At 39.4% G+C, this 23,929-nt stretch overlaps 1 protein-coding gene across 1 annotated transcript in view; it reads right to left on the bottom strand.

Moving 5' to 3' along the window:
- CNTNAP2 (contactin associated protein 2) overlaps positions 1-23,929 on the bottom strand; it is a 2,930,334-nt gene that overhangs the window by 815,208 nt on the left and 2,091,197 nt on the right. The window contains exon 13 of the mRNA XM_073550056.1: positions 16,939-17,139. Coding sequence (XP_073406157.1) covers positions 16,939-17,139 — 201 coding nt within the window. The remainder of the gene's footprint in view (positions 1-16,938; positions 17,140-23,929) is intronic.

The raw sequence follows: 23,929 nt of genomic DNA, 5'->3' as shown, positions 1-23,929 counted from the left end.
CCTGCCTGCTTGTGCCTCAGCCGTGCTCGTCGGCCAGTGACTTAGCTGTGTCCGCCTGTTGTGCCTCAGTCTTTCCCACCTGTCTGAGCCTCAGCCCGACCAGCTAGCCAGTGCCCCAGCCATGCTCTTTGCTTCCTTGCAGTCATGCTGTCCCTGCACTGTGCATTGCGTGCCCTTTTGGCACACGCAGGCCCTAGCCTGCTCCTTGGCATACCTCCCTGTGCTTCTCTAAAGCACGCACAGGCCCTAGCATGAACCCTAGCATGCCCCTTAGCATGCACAGGCCCTAGCCTGTACCCTCATATGCCCTCTAGCATGCACAGGCCCTAGCCTGTACCCTGGCATGCCCTCTAGCATGCACAGGCCTAGCCTGTATCCTGGTGTGCCCTCTAGCATGCACAGGCCCTAGCCTGAACCCTGGTGTGCCTCCTAGCACATGCTCTGCCTTGCAGCCTGCTTCGGACCCTGGTGTGCCCCCTAGCACACATCCTACCTTGCACCCTGCCTTGGACCTTGGCGTGTCTCCTAACATGCACCATGTCTTGAACTCTGGTGTGCCTCCTTGCCTGAACCCTGGCTTGCCTGCCAGATGCCCAGAGCCTGCCGATCACTGGGGGTCTGGCGCCTGATGACTGTGGCCTGATGTCCAGGGCTGATGTCCGCAGCCTGATGTCAGGAGCCTGTTGATCGTTGCCAGATGTCCGGAGTCCGATGCCATCTAGCCCTAGCCTGAACCCAGGTGTGCCACCTAGCAAGTACCATGCCTTGGACTTTGGCGTGCCCTCGCACGTGCCTTGCTATGCATTACTTTGTCCTCGTAATTATGTCTTGCACCTGTTGATACCCTGTGACCACGCTTTGTCTTGCATCCTGCACGTTCCTTGTTGCCAGACACTCACACCCGTGTCTTCCCTTAGCTGGCCGTCTGGTTCCAGCAGTCGTGGTGACTCACCCCCTTGGTTTTGCCCCTGACACTCCCTGTATAGGGGGTGGTTCCTCACAAGGTCAGCTCGCCCTAGGTGGGTGGGTGCCACGACCCAGAGGGTCCACTCTAGAAATCGACTCCGTCACAGGTACATTGTGGGATTTAGCTTCTATTTGCCTACATCAGGCTGTGTATGTCATGTCAAAATATCTCATTGTCATGTAGGGTATGTAGAGGGTATGTTGTCTAAAAAAATTATACCTTTTATCAGCATGTCTGTTTTCTTGATGTCCAAAAAAATTAACCTTAGTATCATTTGGTAAGCCATGGAGCTTGTTTATTATTCTGATTTTAGCTGCTATGTTTTTGTCTTTCCTTCTCTGTTCTGTTTGCCCATTGAAAACGTAACTCACTATTTTTAAACTTGTTGATGCTTATTTCATTGACGGTGTCAATAAAATTGAGATATATCTAAGTTGGTTGATTTTAAATTTATACTGTATATTTTACATATGTTCCCTTTTTTAATTTCTATTATCAATGTGGATGGATCACAAATTCCTTAATCTGAATAAAATATTTATCACTAAATAATGTTCACTTATGTTAATAATTTGGCATATATACAGTGGGGAAAATAAGTATTTGATACACTGCCAATTTTGCAAGTTTTTCCCACCTACAAAGAATGGAGAGGTCTGTAATTTTTATTGTTGGTACACTTTAACTGTGAGAGACAGAATCTAAAATAAAAAGCTGAAAATCACATTGTATGATTTTTTACATAATTAATTTTCATGTTATTGCATGAAATAAGTATTTGATCACCTACCAACCAGCAAAAATTCTGGCTTTCATAGACCTGTTAGATTTTTCTTCAAGGCTACATCCCCATAATCAGGAATAGCAATGTTTTGGACGCAGCATATTTTCGTTGAGTCCGAAACACTAAGTTCTAATTGCCTTACTTGTTTGTCGGTACATATGGATTCACCACATGTAATGACATTCAACTGGTAAAAATCTGCATCAGAGACTAGAGTCTCTGTTATAGAAATTGACATGCTGCGGCTCGTAAACCAGCACCATGGACGAATACGCAGGGCAAAATAGAGGCACAGAGGGCACGGGACTTCTATAAATTCCATCCACTGAACTTCTAATATAAAATGCTGTGTACTGTATAATACTACATGATAAGTTAGTATGAGTGCTATTATAATAATAACAACAGCTATTTCAATGGTACTTTTTGATTTCACAATTTATAATTTATATGTGTACTTTTTATCAAAATTTCAATTTTATCAAAGTATTACACATGTCTTCAAGGTGGCCAGGAAGGGGCTAAAAAGTTAAAAAATATATACTGACCTGTTCTACCAGGCAGCTTTGCTCCAATTCGAAAGCCAAAGATGCCAGATGCTTTAAGAAACCAAAGATGACCCAGTGAGAACAATATTGGTGACTTGGTGACTAGACCAAATAAGATGACAGGACCAAAGAGGTCCTGAATGTTCGGACAAGTGAGTACATTTTTTTTAACATACATTTATTATACTTTGGGATCTGGAGAAACAAGTGAATGCAGCTTTACCGTTTTTTCACTGTTTTATGGTTTTCTCTCCCAAACACTATGGATAAGATCTGAGTTGTGACGTTCTCTAAATATCCATATTCATGTAAAATTAGGGCTGTGTTTCCTGCTTCTGCTTTCATACAGGCTATATAGACACGTCGTATTAGATAAGTTATGATAGCTGCAAAGTATTATTGAGAAGCCTGGCCAACCACAACCAGGGTCATGTTAGCCGTCTCTGGCTGATGCATTTTTTTTGCATTGTATGATATGGCTTCAGGCATTTTTGAAGTTTCCTGATTGTTCAATGTAGCCAGGTCCAGCAAATTCTGCATCAATTGAATTTGTTAATTTCTGAATACTATGCTTACAATGTACTAATCATGTATGGACTGCTGTGATTAAGCTCAAAAATTATGCATATTAGGGGCTTGTTTAACCATATTTTGCTATATTGTTGAACTTTCTTGAATGTATTGATAATTGGATAGATGCATAGTATAGTAACAGTGATATATACAGTATATCTTAAATAAATTGTGTAGAACCTGTGATAAAAATTAAGATTTTTTTAAATTACTGCATGTAATTTGGTATTGTTAACTATCATTTTATATCTGATGGATTGTGCTTAGTTTGTGAGCTTTTACACTATTTAATATTATTCTAATTAATAGTCTGGTACACAATTCAATTGTAGGTTGTATTAAAGGTTTATAACCTGATTATTAATATTAATGCTGGATATGAGCAGATCTATCAAAATTCAAATTTGCTTGTTTGTGTGGAATTTAGCGGGAAATTTTCGGAAAAATCCACAAATTTTATGACTCTTATTATATTTTGAGATCAATCCAGACACCATAACATAATAAATCTAAAATGTTAAAATAAAAATATTTATATTCAGCTCACCTCTCATGTTTCCAGACGTGTCTGATTTTAACTGCCCACTGTCTAGTCCTACATTACATTGCATCTACAGCCTGGTGTTCACTCTAGGTTGGAGATTTTGGCCATGAGCAGACCCCAGAGTTAACTTTGCATGTGACCACCAAGGCTCATGGCCAGAAGCCTCAGCCTAGAGTGAAAATTGGGCTAGAGATGCAGTGTGATGGAGGCACGGGTCTCCTGACAGCAGGTTGTTAGGTAAGTGGCCAGCAGGAGGTTAAAAATAAAAATACTTACCTTACTGTTCTTAAAAATAAAAATACTTACCTTACTGTTCACCTATCATGCCATCCCTGCTACTTGTTTTTCACTGTCTGGTCCTCTGCTGTGTTGCATCTCTGGTCTGGTGTTCACACTAGAATGGGGCTTCCACCCACAAGTAGGCACTGGAGTATGCATGGTAAACACAGAAGACCTGCTTGTAGCCAAAGACCTCTGCCTAGAGTGAATACCAGGCTGGAGATATGATGTGCAGAGGACCAGACAGCAAGCAGGTAGCAACAGAGGCTGCTAAAGAGGTGAGCAATGGGGTATGTTTTTCTACGTAACCTTTTACCAGCATTGTACTTTTGAGCGAGATGGCGTCCACAGCTGGTGCCATTTTGCAAATTCTCCATAATGTGGATTTTTGAAAAATTTGAGCAGAATTCAAATCCACTCAAATAAATTTGTCTATCTCTAGTTAATACTGCTATATTTGAAGATTAATAAATATTTTGTCTACATAATGCAGAACAGTACAGGGCTTCCAAAATTATTGACACTCTTTTTGCTAACTTCTCTCCTCTCTAGTCAAAACATGAATAGCTGCTTATGGGAACCAACTGTAGAAAATCCAGTTTTCTAGCAAATTTTTTACAAATGGAATTTCTAAGCAAAATATATTTCCCCCAAACTATATATACTGTATTTTTGTGTTTATCAGAAATCACTCGTATGCAATGTTTTAAATCTTTTTCTAAATAAAACCCATGATAAAAAAAAACATCACATTGAGAATCTATTATATTCTAGTATTCTACAATGTTCACAAAGGAAAGTTTGTGACATGTGACTGGTTATGCTACATTTTACATGTTTATTTGCTTTTTTTCTTTCAAAATTAAAATAAAAAATAAAATTGAATTAAAAAAAATGGTATCAGTTGCTGCAGTCAATATTATTAAGTAAAAGTTGTGATCATAATTCTCTGTTATGGCTTTCAAATAGAATGTTTGCCATTATTTTCAATATATATTACTTGGCTAAAAATAAACGATTAACCTGTATTTGCATATCACAGAAACAGAAATACAAAGAATGAGCAAAATAACAACTCCAAAGAAGGAAACTTGACCATATTTCGAAGTCAGACTCACATATTTCAAATTATAGATCTAAAAGCTTTAACACGCTTTAAAGATTGGTATGGCGGTAAATCTAATTTCCATATGAATGCAAGCCAGACTATCCTAATTTTACAATCAATTCTGCAATACATACATTATGTGGATATCCACAATACTATAATGAGATAGTCCAACTAAATCAGTAGCCTTCAGTAAACTAGGAGAATAAATATGTAAATAATCTTCATTGGAATAAATTTGTTGGTCAGCATAATAATTTAATCACTTAGAATGAAAGCATAGGTTTTTAGGATACGGTAAATGATTGTCTTGTATATTTTAAGATTATGCTTTTTGAGTCACTGAGAACATTTCTAAAATCAAAGTAACAGGGAACTTTAATTAGTATTTAACTTGGAAAGCTGCTAAGTCTAAAAAAAAAAAAAATCTATTGATGATATTCACAGTTGTTCAGAAGTTGACATTGTAAAGTGTGATATTTCCTATACATAGATGAATGTGTATATACTGTATAATTAATCTTTTTTTTATAATGAAGCATTGATCTTGTATAAGTCAGGAAATGACTACATGAATGGACAAACAACAAGGAATCATTAAAAGGGTAAATGTACATTTCAATCCATGATTGCCTGTGGAACAATAGACACGGTGACAATAAGACAGTAACATGCTGCTTATTACTCACTATTGAATTAAAACAGTAACCAGGCTCATAAAAAGGGGTATTTTCTTCTAAATAGCACTATCTTTGACGGGGCTATTCCTTGTACTGACGCCCACCACATTTTAAAGTGTACCAATAATTTAATACCTTTAATACCCGTTTCTGGCCACTATATGATTGGCATCTGACATTTTCTGCAGTTAAGCCTAATTTTTAAAGGCATTTTCCAGGACTTTGCTTATTTTTTGCTATGGGGCTCAGAACTTCCAGACAGGTAGCCGATGTCTGCCAGATTTTTTATCGGATAGCACACTGACCAATGTTATTGTCATGCCCTCAGCTGCAGGCCCAGTCTCTGCTGCTCAGGGAGACCGGTGCCTATCTCACAGCTCCACTGGTACTACTCACCCTGTCCGTAGCTCCAGACAATCAGCGGCCCCTTTCTCTGCTAAGAACCTGCATGCTCTTGGCAGGTCTCCTGGTAATGCTCTTAGGAGACTCGCCCCGCTTCCTGCACATACTTAAAACAGCAGGGCACCTGTTCTCTATTAGGGCTATGATGCTCTGTGCATAAAAGGCATCCTCCCTTTGAGGGAGGTGCCTGAACAACGTGTTCATTCTGTGGGATCTCTGCCTTCCACTCAGGCCACACTCTGCTTTGCTCTGCATACTGAAGGCTGTTGCAATATCCTAATCTCTCTGTCTCCTCAGAATCCTCTGCTGGCAGTACCCTCTCCTGGATCCTTCTGAACACTTCAGTTTCTACCCCAGACTGACCAAGGCTCTCATCTTGGAATCAGCCAGTTACCATTGCCGGCTAGAAGTTCTCACAGACCTTCCAGGATTCCTGCCACCTCCTCTATTCGGTCTGTATGGGTCGTCCCTCTGGTCCGGGTATCGCGGCATTAAGGTCACCTGGTGTTGCGATGGAGGAGCCCCTGTATAGGGGTACATCTTGCCAGGTGCTCCACTATGTGGTTCTGTGTCATGATCCAGAGGGTTCTTCCCTCAGGCACCTTTTCCGTTTGTTTGCTTCTTTTAATAAACATCCTTGGTTTGGAAGCTCATTCTCCTGTCTCTTGTGTATCGGGTATACAGCTACCACTGCACCATCAGTGGTCCAGTGAGTCCACTATACACCTTCATGCCCTGTGGGCGTAACAGTTATTTAATGGGGCTGGTGAGCATTTCTTTTCACTGATAGAATCTGTGCGTAAAAAATCGTAGCATGCTGCAATTTTACTCTAAAATTGTATGAGAAAAAAAATCCAGTGCCATACAGAGCTACAGTATGGTATCCAATTTTTACGTGTTTAATGCAATTCTGTAACATAGGAATGTGTAAATGGTTCTGTAAATGATTAATAGCTGCAGAGTAAATAAATGGATTGTGTAAGGGCAGCACACAGATGACAAGTGAGAAAAAATTACCTCTTTTTTGGATAAAAATCGGACTGATTTTTTATATTGTTGTTTGACCCTAGCATAAGCACAACTATCAGAGATTGAGAGTCATTTAAATAGTTTATTAACAGCAATCAGAACTTAGCTCTAGCAGCTGATGCTAGGCACAGATGCCGGCAATGAAAGATCGCTGATATCTAAGGGTACCGTTACACTTAGTGACGCACCAGCGATCCCGACAATGATACGACCTGGTAAGGATCGCTGGTGAGTCGCTAAATGATCGCTAGTAAGCTGCCAAACAGGCAGATCTCTTCAGCTATGCAGCAACCATTCAGCGATCCTCAGCGGTCGTTGGTACCTTGTCACACAGCAGCATTTCTAAACTATTCCAGCCTGTGTCCTGAGTTCTGCGTCACTGAAGAGATCGCTCGTCGGCGTCAAACACAGCAATGTGCACTGGCCAGCGGGATGCCGATGATGAAAAAATGGCCCATGCCTTTCGCGCACGATCTGCGATATCCAGTGGGGGGGCGGTCGCCACTGCATGTCACACAAAGCGAGATCGCTGGTGAGATCGCTGTTGTGTCACAAAATCGGTGACGCTTCAGCGATCTCGCTTTGTGAGAAAGGGCCTTAACACGTATGGAGGGAGCTCAGCTTATGAGTCACCTCCAAATATGGACAATCCAACACTGACATACCTATTCGTCATGTTCCATAGAGGGGTTAATGACACTCTATACAAATGAAATTAATATACCAGAATTTAATAATTGTATTTCTAGTAGACTCAGTAACATCTGAATCTAGAATGTATTCCGTAATTGCATTCATCTGAAATAATGTTATATTTTTAATGAGTTGGAGATGACTTGCCACATTCACACTGTTTTATCATCTCCCAAAGTTTTGACAAAGGCAGTAAAATGTAGAGTGCACAATTATTTAAAAATGTACTTATTTAGATGGATGAAAGAGTCATTCAGTTTTTGATTAGAAAATAAAACTGTATTCGACACAATATTGCAATGATATGAATTAATTTATTAATTTCAAACTAATAACTAAATCTGATAGTTTCTTCTGACATTACCTTCTCTATTATGCCACAAACATTAATACTGCAAAATGGAAATTTGAATTCTGACAGCCATGAAATAATACAAATGTTTATGGTTCTGAATCTTATTTTAATAAACATTATAACAGAGATTGAAGCATCAGTTGCTAAAAACTCTCCTGCCTGTGAAGAAACACTTGAGTCTTACAGCATTGTGGAGCTACTCAAAGAAAAAGAAAAGTAATGTCTTCTTGGGCTATTTTTCTGCAGTTTGAACAGTGATGACCACTATAAATACAATTTCATGTCATAGGCTATTTACACACAGAGTTTTTCAAGGAATTTTTGGAGCAGAAACTCTCCAAATCCTCCTCCAAGTCTCAAAACTCAAAAACTTTGAGTTTCTGCTCTGAAAACTCTGCTAAAGAGTCAATGGGTTCACACACCTTTAAGGTATGTTCATATTAATTTTTTTTCAGTGTTTTTTTGAGTGGAAACTCCAAATTCTTCCTCAAAAACTGCTTCATAAGGTAAAATCTTCCAATTCATTTCTATGGCAAATGCACTTTGCTGTTCATATCAAGAGTCATGTGAGTTTGTTTTACATGTTTTGTTTCATGATGAGGTTTTGAAATACTCTAGAGCAGTGTTCCCAAACTCCAGTCCTCAAGAGCCACCAACAGGTCATATTTTCAGGATTTCCCTTAAAAGTGCACAGGTGAGATCTGCTCACCTGCACAGGCAATAATTCCACAACCTGGGCGATACTAAGGAAATCCTTAAAACCAGGCCTGTTGGTGGCTCTTGAGAACTGGAGATGGGGAACACTGCTCTAGTTATGTGCACAATGACTTTTTGAGGAGTTTTGAATCAGAAACTGACTATGTGCACATGTCTTTCTCAGGCAGATTCCACAGTAGAAACTGACTGAAAAACTTATCATAAACATTCAACAGAATGAACATAAGTCATTTTATGTAAAAATGACTTGCTGTGCACATGTCTATGCTTTTGAACATCTTTTAACCACTTCAGGATTCTAAAACAGCAAATGGTTCAGAGACGTGACACATACATTCTTCCGGTGTTTTCTGCAGAAGACACTCTGTACTTAACAATACAAGTTAATGGGAAAGCTCAAAAGATGCATGGAAAACAACAGGATGTTTACTTAAGCATTTTGACAACTTTATTTTAAAATATGCCAGCAGATTATTCATTATTTCATGGAGTAAAAAAAAAACTGTAAAACGACTGAATGACTGTCAAAAAAGAATTCACAAAAATAATTGCACACCCTTTAAAAAGAACTGATGGCATCAAAAACTGTTGGAAATATGTCTAGGAAACAACTGTAAAAATGAAACAAAAGATGCTTTGCTAAGACAATTCCTGAAGCATTTTCTGCTTGAAAAACTCTTTGAGTTTGTATGAGTTAAAAAGATGTTATATCCACTCCATAAACTCAGCCAAAAGATTTAGGGCCCAAACACCAGTGTTTTGAAAAATCACAACAATGCTGGATTTGGTGAATTAGGCCCTTAGTGTGCACATACTCTTCTAAAGAATTGTTGAGGATGTATCTCGAGTAAGTAGTTCAGATGTCAATTCATAAAATGAGATGTTATAGAGCTTATGTAAGGGCAACATAGCTAAAATAACATATGAAGGTTTTCTTTTTCTACAGCAAGAAGAAAACACAGGGTAACTTTTGGAGGATAAATTAAGCGGGATTTAATTGCAATATTCAAATATTCTCCCTGAACTGTAATGTTATAGAACATGCATCTACAGGATTTGGTAATGACTGAAACTGTGAATAGTTTATAGAAAACATTCAACATCTTACTTGAAAATACAATATTTGGTGTTAATAATGGAAAAGCAGAATGTTAATCTGTCAAATTAAAAATGATCAAAAATCAGAAAATCTCACAGGAGTAGTTATGGTCTAAATGCACCCACAGTGAACTACTTCTGTCCTGACCATAGACTATAAACATCTGAACAATTTACTCAGCAAATACTTTGCATGATATTGTGTAGATTTGGGGGGGAACCAGATATCAGACACAACCAGACAGTCTTTCCTCCTCTGGACCAAGCAGGTATTTGATCGCTGCATTTAAAGAGGGAACAGAAGCTGCTTGGTCCTAGGAAACCCAGTCAGGGGGCAGAAATTACCCTGTAACTAGAGCTAATATACCAGTTACAGGGGAAAACAGTGGTAAAAAGAATATATTAATATGTTAAAATCCCCCCACCTCCAAAAGTCTTCTTAGACCTTATGCAGGGCACAATGTGTGAAATGTGAAAAATAAATAAAGAATAAAATATGGTAAAAAGTGTCAAGTGCTTTTAGGGTATGTGCACACGCTGCGGATTCCACTGCGTTTCCACAGCGGTTTTGGCTGCTGCGGACCCGCAGCAGTTTTAGCTGCGGTGTACAGTACCATTCAAATGAATGGTAACAAAAAAACGCTGTGTAGACGTTGCGAAAAAATCAGCGCGGATTTGCTGCGGTTTTGAAACCGCAGAAAGAAGTGACATGTCAATTCTTTCTGCGGAATCCGCAGCGGGTTCCTATCTCCACCATTGTGGAGATGGTGAATCCGCAGGACCAAACAGCAGGCAAAACCGCAGATAATCCGCAGGTCTTTTGACCTGCGGTTTATCTGCCGTTTTTGCAAAATCCGTGCGGATTAATCCGCAGCGTCTGCACACACCCTAAGAGGTTCTTTTAAAATACTTTAAAAAGTCGTGTATTTCCTGTTTTTCTTTTCTTTTTTTCTTGATGTCAAAAAGAATTAAAAAAAGAAAATGTACTTCCATGCATCATCAAAAGAGAAGGAAACATTTTTGAATCAGAATAAATTTTAGAGCTGCTATAAGTGCATATACGATAATAGTGGAAAATTTGCCTAGTTCAGTAATGGTGGAAAATTACATGAATTGGTTAAAGAGACAGCAAAAGACAAATTCATAAAAGATGTTCATTCAGTAATTTATAAAGACCTTAAAATAGTTAAAAAACATAGTCCAAAATATAAAAATCCAATAATTGGGGAATGAAAAAGATTTATTTTCTATACTATTGTTATTTGTCATAGAGGAGTGAAATGTTGGAATTTGGACCTGATTTTTGTTTTTGAGTCTATAGACTATGAAACTGTGAAAGTGAACTTTATTTTTTCCAGTTTCTCATTTGCTCTTTCGATTAACTAATAAGATATTTACAAGTATAATAATTGCAGGCAAACTTAAGTGATAGAATTTACTTAAATATTACTAGACAATTCAACTTGGTATTCCACACTCTTTTATTGCCAAATGTTTGGAATTCTTAAGTGTTCATATAAAAACTATTTTACAGGTAATGAACAGCACGGGTAGGTGAAATGATTACTTTTCTATTTAAATTCATGAATTTCACAACAGACCAATCTACAAAACACTTCAGTATATACAGTACAGGATTTCTGCACTTCAAATGTACATGGAAATACAGTTTTTCTAATTGGACAGTGCATTTCATATTGTAATTCATAACTAACAGGCAACTCAAAATAAAACTATTGGAGGAAACAACAACATGTACCTGTTTCTAGGGACCAATATTTACCATACAGGTGTAATGACTTACAGCACTGTGTTATTAGTTTTTTGCTTCAATATGTACATATACCTAAATATACTTACTGTATACAGTTGTGCTCAAAAGTTTACATACCCTGGCAGAATTTTTGGCCTTTTTTCAGAGAATATGAATGATAACACCAAAACTTTACCTCCACTCATGGTTAGTAGTTGGGTGAAGCCATTTATTGTCAAACTACTGTCTTTTCTCTTTTTAAATCATAATGACAGCCCAAAACATTCAATTGACCCTGATCAAAAGTTCACATACCCTGGTGATTTTGGCCTGATAACATGCGCAATAGTTGACACAAATGGGTTTGAATGGATACTAAAAGTAACATCCCCACCTGTTACGTGTTTGCTTGTAATCAGTGTGTGTGCATAAAAGCTCAGTGAGTTTCTGGGATCCAGACTCTTGCATCTTTCATCCAGCCACAGACATTTCTGGATTGTGAGTCATGGGAAAGCAAAAGAAGTGTCAGTGGATGTATGGGAAAAGGTAGTCGAATTGTATAAAGCAGGAAAGGGATACAAAAAGATATTCAAGGAATTGATAATACCAGTCAGAAGTGTTCAAACTATGATTAACAAATTGAAAGTCAGTGTCTCTGTAAAAACAAAACCACGGTCAGGTAGACCAACAAAAATTTTGTCCACAACTGCCAGGAAAATTGTTCGAGATGCAAAAAAAAAACAACAAATAACATCAGCTGAAATACTGGACTCTCTGAAAATTAGTGATGTGTCTGTTTCAACATGCACAATAAGAAGGCACTTGAAGAAAAATGGGCTGCATGGTCAAGTCACCAAAAGAAAGCCATTACTGCGCAAATGCCACAAAGTTTCTCACCTACAATACGCGAAACAGCACAGAGACAAGCCTCAAAACTTTTGGAACAAGGTAATTTGGAGTGATGTGACCAAAATTGAACTTTTTGGCGACACCAAAGATGTTACATTTGGAGAGGGGTCACAAGGCCTTTGATGAAAGGAACACCATTCCTACTGTAAAGCACGGAGGTGGATCGCTGATATTTTGGGGATGTGTGAACTACAAAGGCACAGGAAACTTGGTCAAAGTTGAAGGAAAGATGAGTGCAGCACAATATTAGCAAATACTGGAGGCAAATTTGCAATCATCAGCCCAGAAGCTGCGCATGGTTATGTACTTGGACGCTCCAACATGACAACGATCCAAAACACAAGGCCAGGTCAACCTGTCTGTCACATGCTGCTGCAGTGTAATACAGCGCAACCTCCCCCAGGGGGTGATGGTGAGGGAAAGAGGCTGAACACACACACAGCATAGTAACACAGAGTAACAGCACAGGTGTCACAGGTAATGAAAGAGTAGTCAGACTATCCAAAGTCAGCAACCGTCAGGAGCAGTAGTACAAAGGGAGAAAGCAAGTGCGTAGTCAGGGACAAGCGAGAAGTCAGGACCTATCAGGAATGTGGCATCAGAAACGCAAGACGTAAGCCATTGTCAGGGTACAAGCCAGGGTCAAAACCGGTCAGAGAGCGAGGTATCAGAGATGGAAAACAAGAGGCAGAGTTCAGAGATCAGACCAAGTCATACACACGTTGGGAAGTCAGAGGCAGGAGGATCACCAGTATAGGGTCAGAGGTTCTGGCCATGAAGCATGAACTATAGCTGACACTGGCCCGCAGGCTGCAGAGGACTGATATAGCTCCACCAGCTCCAGAACGAGGCAGAGGGGATTAACCCCAGCATGACCAGTCCAAAGAGAAAACAGCAGAAAACAAACTCTGGACTGGATCATGACACTGTCATTGGCTACAGTTGAACAAAGTGAAGGTTGTGGAATGGCCTTCTCAGTCTACTGACCTCAATATCATTGAACCACTCTGGGGAGATCTCAAGCATGCAGTTCATGCTAGACCGCCAAGAAGAGTGGGCAGCTTTACCATCTGAGAAAATAAAGAACCTCATCCACAACTACCAAAAAGGATTTCAAGCTGTCATTGATGTTAGAGGGGACAATACATGGTATTAAGAAATGGGGTATGTGAACTTTTGATAAGGGTCATTTGGATGTTTTGGGTTGTCATTATGATTTAAGAGAAAACACAGTAGTTTGACAATAAATGGCTTCACCCAAACACTAACCATGAGTAGAGAAAAAGTTTTGGTGTTATCATCATATTCTCTGAAGAAAAGCCAAGAAAGCAAAAATTCTGCTGAGTTATGTAAACTTCTGAGCACAGCTGTGAATATACAGTAAAAAAAAATATGTATGTGATGCACTGCCGATTTACTGCTCTGGAAAGGTCTGTAATTTTTATTGTAGGTACACTTAAACTGTGAGGGACAAAATCTAAAAATAAAAACCAGAAAATCACTTTGTATGATTTTTAAATAATTAAATTGCATTTTAACTTGCATGAAAAAAGTATTTGATCACCTACCAACCAGCAAGAATTCTGGCTCTCACAGGCCTGCTTGTTATTCTTTAAGAAGCCCTCCTACTCTGTACTCTCTATTAATTGCACCTGTTTGAGTGTGTTGCCTGTATAAAAGACATCTGTCCACACACTTAATCACACTTCAACCTCTTCACCATGGCCAAGACCAAAGAGCTGTCAAAGGACACCAGGGACAAAATTGTAGACCTGTGCAATGCTGGTATGGGCTACAGGACAATAGGTAAGCAGCTTGTTGAGAAGGCAACAACTGTTAGCACAATTATTAGAAAATGGAAAAAACACAAGATGACTGTCAATGGTCTGGGGCTCCATGCAAGATCTTGCTATATGGGGTAAGCATGATTCTGAGAAAGGTCAGCAGTCAGCCCTGAACTACAAGAAAGGACCTGGTCAATGACCTGAAGAGAGCAGGGACCACAGTCTCTAACATTACCGTTAGTAACACATTCCCCCTGTTCATGCCACCACATGTTCAGACCCTTTTGAAGTTTACCAATGACCATCTGAATAATCCAGAAGAGACATGGGAGAAGGTCATGTGGTCAGATGAGACCAAAATAGAACTTATTGGTATCAACTCCACTCGCTGTGTTTGGAGGAAGAAGAAAGATGAGTTCAACCTCAAGAACTACTGTTACAGCCTTGAAACATGGTAGGGGAAAAATCATACTTTGGGGGTTCTTTTCTTCAAAAGGGACAGGAGGACTGCACCATATTGAAGGGAGGATGTATGGGGTCATTTTTCGCGAGATTTTGGATAACAACTTCCTTCCCTAAGTAAGAGCATTGAAGATGGGTGATGGTTGGGTCTTCCAAAATGACAATGACCTGAAACACAGAGCCAGGGCAACTAAGGAACGACTCCATAAAAAGTATTTCAAGGCTCAGGAGTGGCCCAGCCAGTCTCCAGACATGAACCCAACAGAAAATCTATGGAGGAGTGGGCCAAAATGCTTGCTGCAGTGTGTGTAAACTTGGTCAAGAATTGAAGGAAACCTCTGACCTCTGTAATTGCAAACTATTTTTATGTACCAAATAGTTCTTTGTTTCTATTGTATCAAATACTTATTTCACTCATTAAAATGCAAATTAATTATGTAAAAATCATACAAAGTGTTTTTTATGCTTTTTTTAAGATTCAGTCTCTCACAGTTGAAGTGTATCTACGAAAAAAATACAGACCTCTCCATTATTTGTAGGTGGGAAAACTCATAAAATCGGTAGTGTATCAAATACTTATTTTCCCTACTGTTTCCTCCTTAGTGGTGGAAGTGGCATTGCTAATATCATGTGATCTTACTTCTAAGATTCTAAATTATAAGTCATATATCTCAACAAGCCCCTCTTCATGAGATTGCAAAAATATAAATGAAAAAGTGCAATGCTGAATCTTTTAAAAAAATAAGTTAGTTAAAGATTTCCTTTAATTTACAACTTTAAAACACATATTTTTGCATTCACAGTCCTCGCCTTTTGCTTTTATTGGAGAAATAGACATTTATGGCAGTACATTTATTCTCGTCTCTAAGGGCCCACCAACAAAACAGTCAATGTGTTTAAAGGTGGGATAAGAAGGCAAATGCAAGAATTATAAATCACAAATCCTGCCATTTTTATACAGAACTAAGGAAAAGAACTAATATCAACCTATCTGGTCTTAAAGGATATCATCAACTCATAATGAGTCCATCAAGTATCTACTTCTTTTACTTGATAGAATTGAACAGAAGATTATACTATTATAAATGTTGGAAAGAAACCAAAAAAGATCAAAAACATGTAACCGCTCAAATCAGTTGCCAGCATCTAAAAAATTAACTGGTTGGTGTGAATGTGAACCCAGCCAAAGACATCATTGCAGACAAAGACATCCAGAATTTGATGCACAAATGAGCAACATGAAGCAGACAGATTAAGATGAGAAATCATCAGTAAAGCAATGTAACAGAAGAGAGAACTAATGCATTGAAATATAAAAAAATAGGAAATGAATTTGGCTATTAAAGTAATAATTCCAAACGTATATTCTCAAAATTCAAAGGTACAGTAAATACATCTTAGTCAAACCATACACCATAATCTGAACATTTTCCAATGAAAAACATAATTTGGTCAAATTTGTTAGTGGCTCCAATTTCTTATGAAACAAATTGAAAACCGTATTGCAACATGCTATCAAAAGCCTTGACAGGCTGCAATATACATCCTAACCACCATTGGGTAGCCAAAGAAAGATAGGTTTCACACCTCGTGACAGAGTATCACAAAATCAGAAACATTAATTGAAAGCTTTGTAGCCAAAAATCACAGCTAACAATGACTGACTTCATCCAATATATATAAAATGCAGTCATGCAAAATTAAGAAGTATCGACCATGTGCCTTTTTGCATTTGAAAAAAACATTGGGCAGTCACATGGAGATGATTCTATTAGATATTATTTTGAACAAATAACCAGAATTACCCCTAATGAGACCTTATCAGATGCAACAGTCAGGCCCTGGATTGTAAGAGCCCCGTATACAAAGTGTAGTACTGTTACGCACGTTGGACTCACAAACTTGCGAGCCAGTAAGTTGGGCTGCAGAGGGTTGTAAGAAACTATGCCAGGATTTCTCAACATGGAAGTATGGATTTGATTTTTTCAAGAAACTTAGCTCGTTTATTCTGGTAATATTATTCAGTAAAATCATGTCTATGGCTGCCCATTGCTTTCTAAAATAAAGCATTTTAGATACTCATGAAATCAATAACTGGAAGTATATTAAAACAAAAATTAGCATAATCTTTTCGATCAGTAACTCAATCTTTTCAATGCTATTGATGACCATTTGTTTATAGAGAAGCCTACAAGGAATGCCTGAAACTCAGGAGAAAGTTGATTATCTGTGTAGAGAAGACTGTTGGCCTACCTGGTGAGTTGAGCAGTCTTGACATCTTACAAGAGTAGGAAATATACTGTTCGCATTTGTCTGCGCTGTTTGTGATGGTGGAGATCTGATCCATGGATGCATTGTAATTCAGCTGTACCACAACTCTTTTCTCTTTGCTGGCACCTGGCACTGAAGTTTCAGGTTTAAAATCATGGTATAGGGTTGTCCATACTTTATCCTCTGTGGAAATGAGAAAAATTAGTTGTTCGAAGATTGGAACTGGTTTTTATAAGGTTAACGCCAGAGATGAACAAGATAAGGCACAAGTAGAAGTAGCATGAAGTAATAGAAGCATTAATTACCTGCTAAATCTCACTATTTTGTCATTTTAGGACTCAAAGGCTTTGTCTATGAGTCCTGCCATCAGATAAACCGCTTGTTTCACAAAAATACTATAGCAAATTATAAAAGTCTATGGCCCTGATTCATTACACCTTGTGTTGTGCATGCCAGTTTTAATGTACTGGCTGGCTAGAGTAAGAGAAACACTCCCATCAACATTTTTATTCTCTTAACCCCGTAGTGACAGAGCCAATTTGCTGCTTAATGACCAGGCCAATTTTTACAATTCTGACCACTGTTACTTTATGGGGTTATAACTCTGGAACGCTTTAACGGATCCCCGCTGATTCTGAGATTATTTTTTCATGACATATTTTACTTCATGTTAGTGGTAAAATTTCTTCGATATGACTTGAATTTATTTATGTAAAAAACCAGAAATATAGTGAAAATTTTTAAAATTTTGCAATTTTCAAACTTTTAATTTTTATGCCCTTAAATCAGAGAGATTTGTCACAAAAAATACTTAATAAATAACATTTCCCACATGTCTGCTTTACATCAGCACAATTTTGGAACCAAAATTTTTTTTGCTAGGAAGTTATAAGGGTTAAAAGTTGACCAGCGATTTCTCATTTTTACAACAAAATTTACAAAACCATTTTTTAGGGACCATATCACATTTGAATTCACTTTGAGAGGTCAATATGACATAAAATACCCAAAAGTGACACCATGCTAAAAACTACACCCCTCAAGGTGCTCAAAAGCACTTTCAAGAAGTTTATTAACCCTTTACATGCTTCACAGGAACAGAAGCAATGTGGAAGGAAAACAAATAACATTTAATTTTCTTTTACAACAGTTTACTTCAGAACCAATTTTTTTTATTTCCACAAGTGTAAAAAGAGAAAATGAACCACAAATATTTTTGTGCAATTTCTCCTGAATACACCAATACCCCATATGTGGGGGTAAACCACTGTTTGGGCGCACAGCAGGGCTTGGAACAGAAGGAGCACCGTTTGACTCTTTCAATGCAGAATAGGCTGGAATTGAGATCGGACTCCATGTTGCATTTGGAGAGCCCCTGATGTGCCTAAACAGTGGAAACCCAAACAAGTGACCCCATTTTGGAAACTAGACCCCTTAAGGAACTTATCTAGATGTGCAGTGAGCACTTTGAACCTCCAAGTGCTTCACAGAAGTTTATAACGCAGAGCTGTGAAAATAAAAAATAATTTTTTTCCTCAAAAATGATATTTTCGCCCCCAAATTTTTATTTTTACAAGGGTAACAGGATAAATTAGTCCCCCAAGGTTGTTGTGCAATTTGTCCTGAGTATGCCCATACCACATATGTGGGGGCAAACCACTGTTTAGGCACCCGGCAGAGCTCAGAGGGGAAGGAGCGCCGTTTGACTTTTTCAATGCAGAATTGGCTGGAATTGAGATTGGACGCCATGTCGCGTTTGGAGAGCCCCTGATGTGCCTAAAACCCCCCCACAAATGACACCATTTTGGAAACTAGACCCCAAAAGGAACTTATCTAGATGTGAGGTGAGCACTTTGAACCTCCAAGTGCTTCACAGAAGTTTGTAATGCAAAGCCGTGAAAATAAAAAATCATTGTTTTTCCTCAAAAATTATTTTTTATCCCGCTATTTTTTTTCACAAGGGTAACTGGAGAAATTGGACCACAAAAGTTGTTGTGCAATTTGTCCTGAGTACACTGATACCCCATATGTGGGGGGACCACTGTTTGGGTGCATGGGAGAGCTTGGAAGGGAAGGAGCGCTATTTTGGAATGCAGACTTGGATGGAATGTTCTGCGGGCGTCATGTTGCATTTGCAGAGCCCCTGATGTGCCTAAACAGTAGAACCCCCCCACAAGTAACCCTATTTTGGAAACTAGACCCTGAAGGAAATTGCCTCAATGTGTGGTGAGCACTTTGAACCCCCAAGTGCTTCACATAAGTTTATAATGCAGAGCCGTGAAAATAAAAATTCATTTTTTTTCACAAGTGATTTTTAGCCCCCAATTTTTTATTTTCCCAAAGGTAACAGGAGAAATTAGACCCTCAAAATTGATGTGCATTTTGTCCTGAGTACGCTGATGCCCCATATGTTGGGGTATACCACTGTTTGGGCACACGTCTGGGCTCTGAATGAAAGGAACACATTTGACTTTTTGAGCGCAAAATTGGCTGGAATTAATGGTGGCATCATGTCGCATTTGGAGACCCCCTGATGTGCCTAAATAGAGGAAACCCCTCAATTCTAGCTCCAACCCTAACCTCAACACACCCCTAACCTTAATCCCAAGTCTAACCCTAATCCCTACCCTAACCCAAATTCTAATCCCTCACCCTAATCCTAACCCTAATCCCAACCCTGACCCTAATTCTAACCCTAACCCCAACCCTAACCCTAATTCCAACCCTAAACCTAACCCAAGCCCTAATGGAAAAATGAAAATAAATACATTTTCTTTGTTTCATTATATTTCCCTAACTAAGGGGGTGATAAGGGGGGTTATTTACTATTTTGTTATTTTGATCACTAAGATAGGGTTTATCAAAGTGATCAAATTGTATCTGGAATGAATGAATGGAATCTGCTAACCGGCAGATTCGACGGGCGCACTGTGTATGCACCCATCATTTTCTTCCCGCAAGAATATGGCGGCACCGACCGGAGGATGCATGAGGGCCCGAGGACCACCGGAGGGTATCGGGGGGATCGGGGACCCTATTTCTCTCTCCTCTGATATGCGATCACATCAGAGGAGAGAGAAAGTAAATGCAAAATCACGGCTTTACTTTTGTGGTCACCGTTATATGGTTAATAACAGGGATTGCAATAGCGGGGTCGGTAAAAACCGACCCGAATCATGTTCTCTGAGTCTCGGCTACCCCCAGCAGCTGAGACCCTGGAGAAAATCCAACTCTGGGGGTGCTGTACACTTTTTTCTTTTTTGTGGTTTAAGTACCCTTAACTACCACCGTTAAAAGGTGCATCGGCGGTCATTAAGGGGTTAAAATAGCATTCTTATCATATAGCACTGTATATTTACAATGCTCATTTTGCCTTTCTACCAAGCTAATTCTTCTCTTTTTCATTAGGTCTATGACATCACGTGATTTAGGCTATGTGCACACGTACCGGAACTCTCGCGGAAATTACCGCGAGAATTCCGGAATTCCATTCCGTGGGAAAATCGCATTTTAAATTACAGCGATTTTCCCGTAAAAAAAATAGCATTTTGCAAGCGTATTTAGCTTGCAAAATGCTAGCGTTTTCCAAGCCATCTGTAGCATCGCTTAGAGAACTGATTGACAGGCTGGTCACACTCGTCAAACACAGTGTTTGACAAGTGTGACCAACTTTTTACTACTGAGGCCGCCTATGCAGCATCAGTAGTAAAAGATAAAATGTAAAAAAAAATAAAAAATGGTGTTATTCTTACCTTCCGACGTCCCACGCAGCCGTTTCCAGTAATCCTTTGCGAAAATGCCCGCGATGGCGTCCGTTCTCGCGGGATCGCGATGTCTCGCGGTAATTCGCGATGACGTCGCGCGAAAGACAGCGAGACTTCGCGATCCCGCGAGAACGGACGTCATAGCGGGCCTTTTCGCAAAGGATTACTGGGAACGAGAGCGTGGAGAGAGGCGGGAAGGCTGTGCGGGACGCCGGAAGGTAGGAATAACAATATTTTTTATTTTAAATTCTATTTTTTACAGGGATATGGTACCCAAAGCCCGGAGGACAGTCTCTTCTCCTCCGGACTGTGGGTACCATCCGCAAATGTTCTGCTTACTTTCCGCAAGGTGTGCACAGCCACATGCGGGAAGGAAGCGGAACAATGCATTCCTATGGGTGCGGGATCGCCGCAATTCCGCAAAATTAATGAGCATGCTGCGGTTTTTACCGTGAAGCGATTCCGCCGTGGTAAAAACCGCAGCATTAGCACAACATTGCGGAATCCCATAGGAATGCATGGGATGCTTATTTTTCGCATTTTAAAACCGCCGCGGAAACGTGAAAAAAACGCCACGTGTGAACTCAGCCTAAAGACTAACTAGCTGAATCTTTCTAAGCTCTATGTAGAAAAAGGCGGTAATTTTTCTCTGCATGAGTCATGAGTCACTGGAAAAGTCTCTGGCAAGGGGAAAGGATGGAGCAGCTGGGTCAGGAGGTGAAGAGGGGAATCAATCTTCAACTCCTGATTGTGCTTTTTTAGGAGGTCCGTGACACTTCATTACTTAGACATATATCTTAGTGCTGTGTGCCTCCACCAGTATTGTACTCCAGTCAAGTAATGGAGTACATTACTCATGTAATTTACGCCACTGGTACAAGTGGAGTAACTTCATAGATTAGATGGAAGGGCTTAGCCATGCCCTGTCCTGCTTATTCTCTGCTTGTTTTGGTGGAGCTGGCCAGGACTAGTATGAAAACGCTAAAAGTTGCAAACTTTTTTCACAACTACTGAGTTGAGCAGTTCCTATTTTTCAGCTTCTCCCCAATATCAATATCTGGTTGAAGATAGTGGGAGACCATATAAAACAACTTTAATACACTTAAATGCACATCCATGAAAACTATCACTTTTAGAAGGAATATTTGGACTCTTTTTAAATGGCCTCATAGCTGGAAGCTAAATAAAACACTAGGCTACGCATTACTAACTTATGAAATTCCTTTCTATTTAATACACTCTATTATTTCTTTCTGGTCTCACAGACATGATGTTAGACCATTCCAGGTGAAGAAAAATATTTTGCTTTTATTCTGCCATCAACAAATACAGTGTTTCGACCATGCCATGGTCTTTATCAAGTACAAGACCATGGCATGGTCGAAACGTTATATTTGATGATGGCAGAATAAAAGCAAAAGATTTTTCTTCACCTGGAATGGATGCTGCTCCTTCTTCGTGTTTCTTGTGAGTCGTTGATCCTGTTGGGTCCTGGGATATTTGAAGCGTGCATTCCACCTGTTTACTTGTGTGCTGTTGGCTGAAACTACCTGTGGTAATGATGTTAGACCAATCATTCACGTGAACACTGCGGTCAATTTATGGTCTCAGCAGCCATATGACTTACATTCCAGCATGACAGCTGAGTGGTTCAGTAGTTATTTGGCATCCCTATAGTTCCACAGAGTAGTCATGCTGGAGAAGCAGGGGATTAAAGAGGTATGTATAGTTTTTTTTTTTTTTAAATGTTTTAACACACTTCAGGCTGTTAAGCTGTTGTTAATCTTTTCACAAATCAGTTTTAAAAAAAATATTAAAAACCTTAAAAACTAGCATTATTATTAGTGATGAGCGAGCATGCTTGGTAATGCTCGGTACTCGCACAAGCATCGCAGCGTTCGCGATGCTCGGCAAGCGCTGAGCATTTCCGGGTTTGCTCGGCAGGTCCTTGGGTCCCCGCCCTTTCATGCTCTTTAGAGTGCCAATAAACATGCAGGGATTGCCTGCCATGCACTGTAATGCCGCAGTCATGTTGGTTGTGGCATTACAGTGATTGGCTGGCCGCGCAGCGTCATTAGGTCTATATCAGACCTGGCGTAGCCGTACTCATCCCAGTCAGCTCTGGAATCACCAGTGTAGGGAGAGTTCCTGCAGCGATAGGGACAGAATAGGTGGGGTATCAGTTACTGTGGGTATACCATTGTTGAATCCACAAATCCAGCTAAACCAATAGTCCTTCTAAGGACTAATTAGGGTGGGGTATATTGATATCAGTGATAGATAGGCAGGCAGTGTATGTGGCTATTTATATATCAGGGCTAGGCCGTAGGCAGTGTATGTGGGTTTATAGATATCAGTGCTAGGCAGGCAGTGTATGTGGCATACAGCAAGAGGGTCCATTCCATTACTGTCTGCTGCCTATTACAGATATTGACTGTATACACATAGCCCCAGGTATCAGTGGCCAGGAATAATTTTTTTTGCATATTAATCCTGATTATTTTATTTAAAAGCAATCCAGAGCACACGTTTTCTTTCTGCATTTGCTTATTGGCACTGCAGAATACAGACAGATCCTTTCCATAGTACAGCGCTAAAATACAGCCATTTTAAAAAGGGGTTTGGACATCACAGGGATCACATCTGAGTATGCATAAAATTCTGCCATTTTTGTGGTACTGTAAATTTTACCCTGGGTTCTGTCTGCCACAAGGATCGCCTATCATTGCCTCATTGTGCTCAAAATTGTGCCATTTCAGAGCTCCATTAAATAATTTTTGCTGTGTCTATGCCTACTTATTGACACAATTTTGCTGCAAAAAAAATTCAGGCCAGATAATTTAAAGTCTGGTATCTCTGTCACACGCTTCACCTATCTGTGTGCTAAAAATTGGATCATTTTTTATGCTCCATTGAACTTTTTTTGCTGTGTCTTAGCCTAGTAATTCACGCTATTTTGTTGTTTTTAACAAAATGCAGGACAGTAAATTTAACCCCTTTACCCTAAGGTTGGTTTGCACATTAATGACCGGGCCAATTTTTACAATTCTGACCACTGTCCCTTTATGAGGTAATAACTCTGGAACGCTTTCATAGATCCTGGTGATTCTGACATTGTTTTCTCATGACCTATTGTACTTCATGTTAGTGGTAAAATTTATTTCATATAACTTGCGTTTATTTTGGAATAAAACGGAAATTTCGTGAAA

The sequence above is a fragment of the Dendrobates tinctorius genome, unplaced genomic scaffold, assembly GCF_039654945.1.
Source record: "Dendrobates tinctorius isolate UK_male_01 unplaced genomic scaffold, ASM3965494v1 ptg000162l, whole genome shotgun sequence".
In the NCBI taxonomy this organism is placed as follows: Eukaryota; Metazoa; Chordata; class Amphibia; order Anura; family Dendrobatidae; genus Dendrobates; species Dendrobates tinctorius.
The sequence above is the reverse complement of the archived record's forward strand: the minus strand, read 5'-3'. Positions and strand labels throughout refer to the sequence as shown.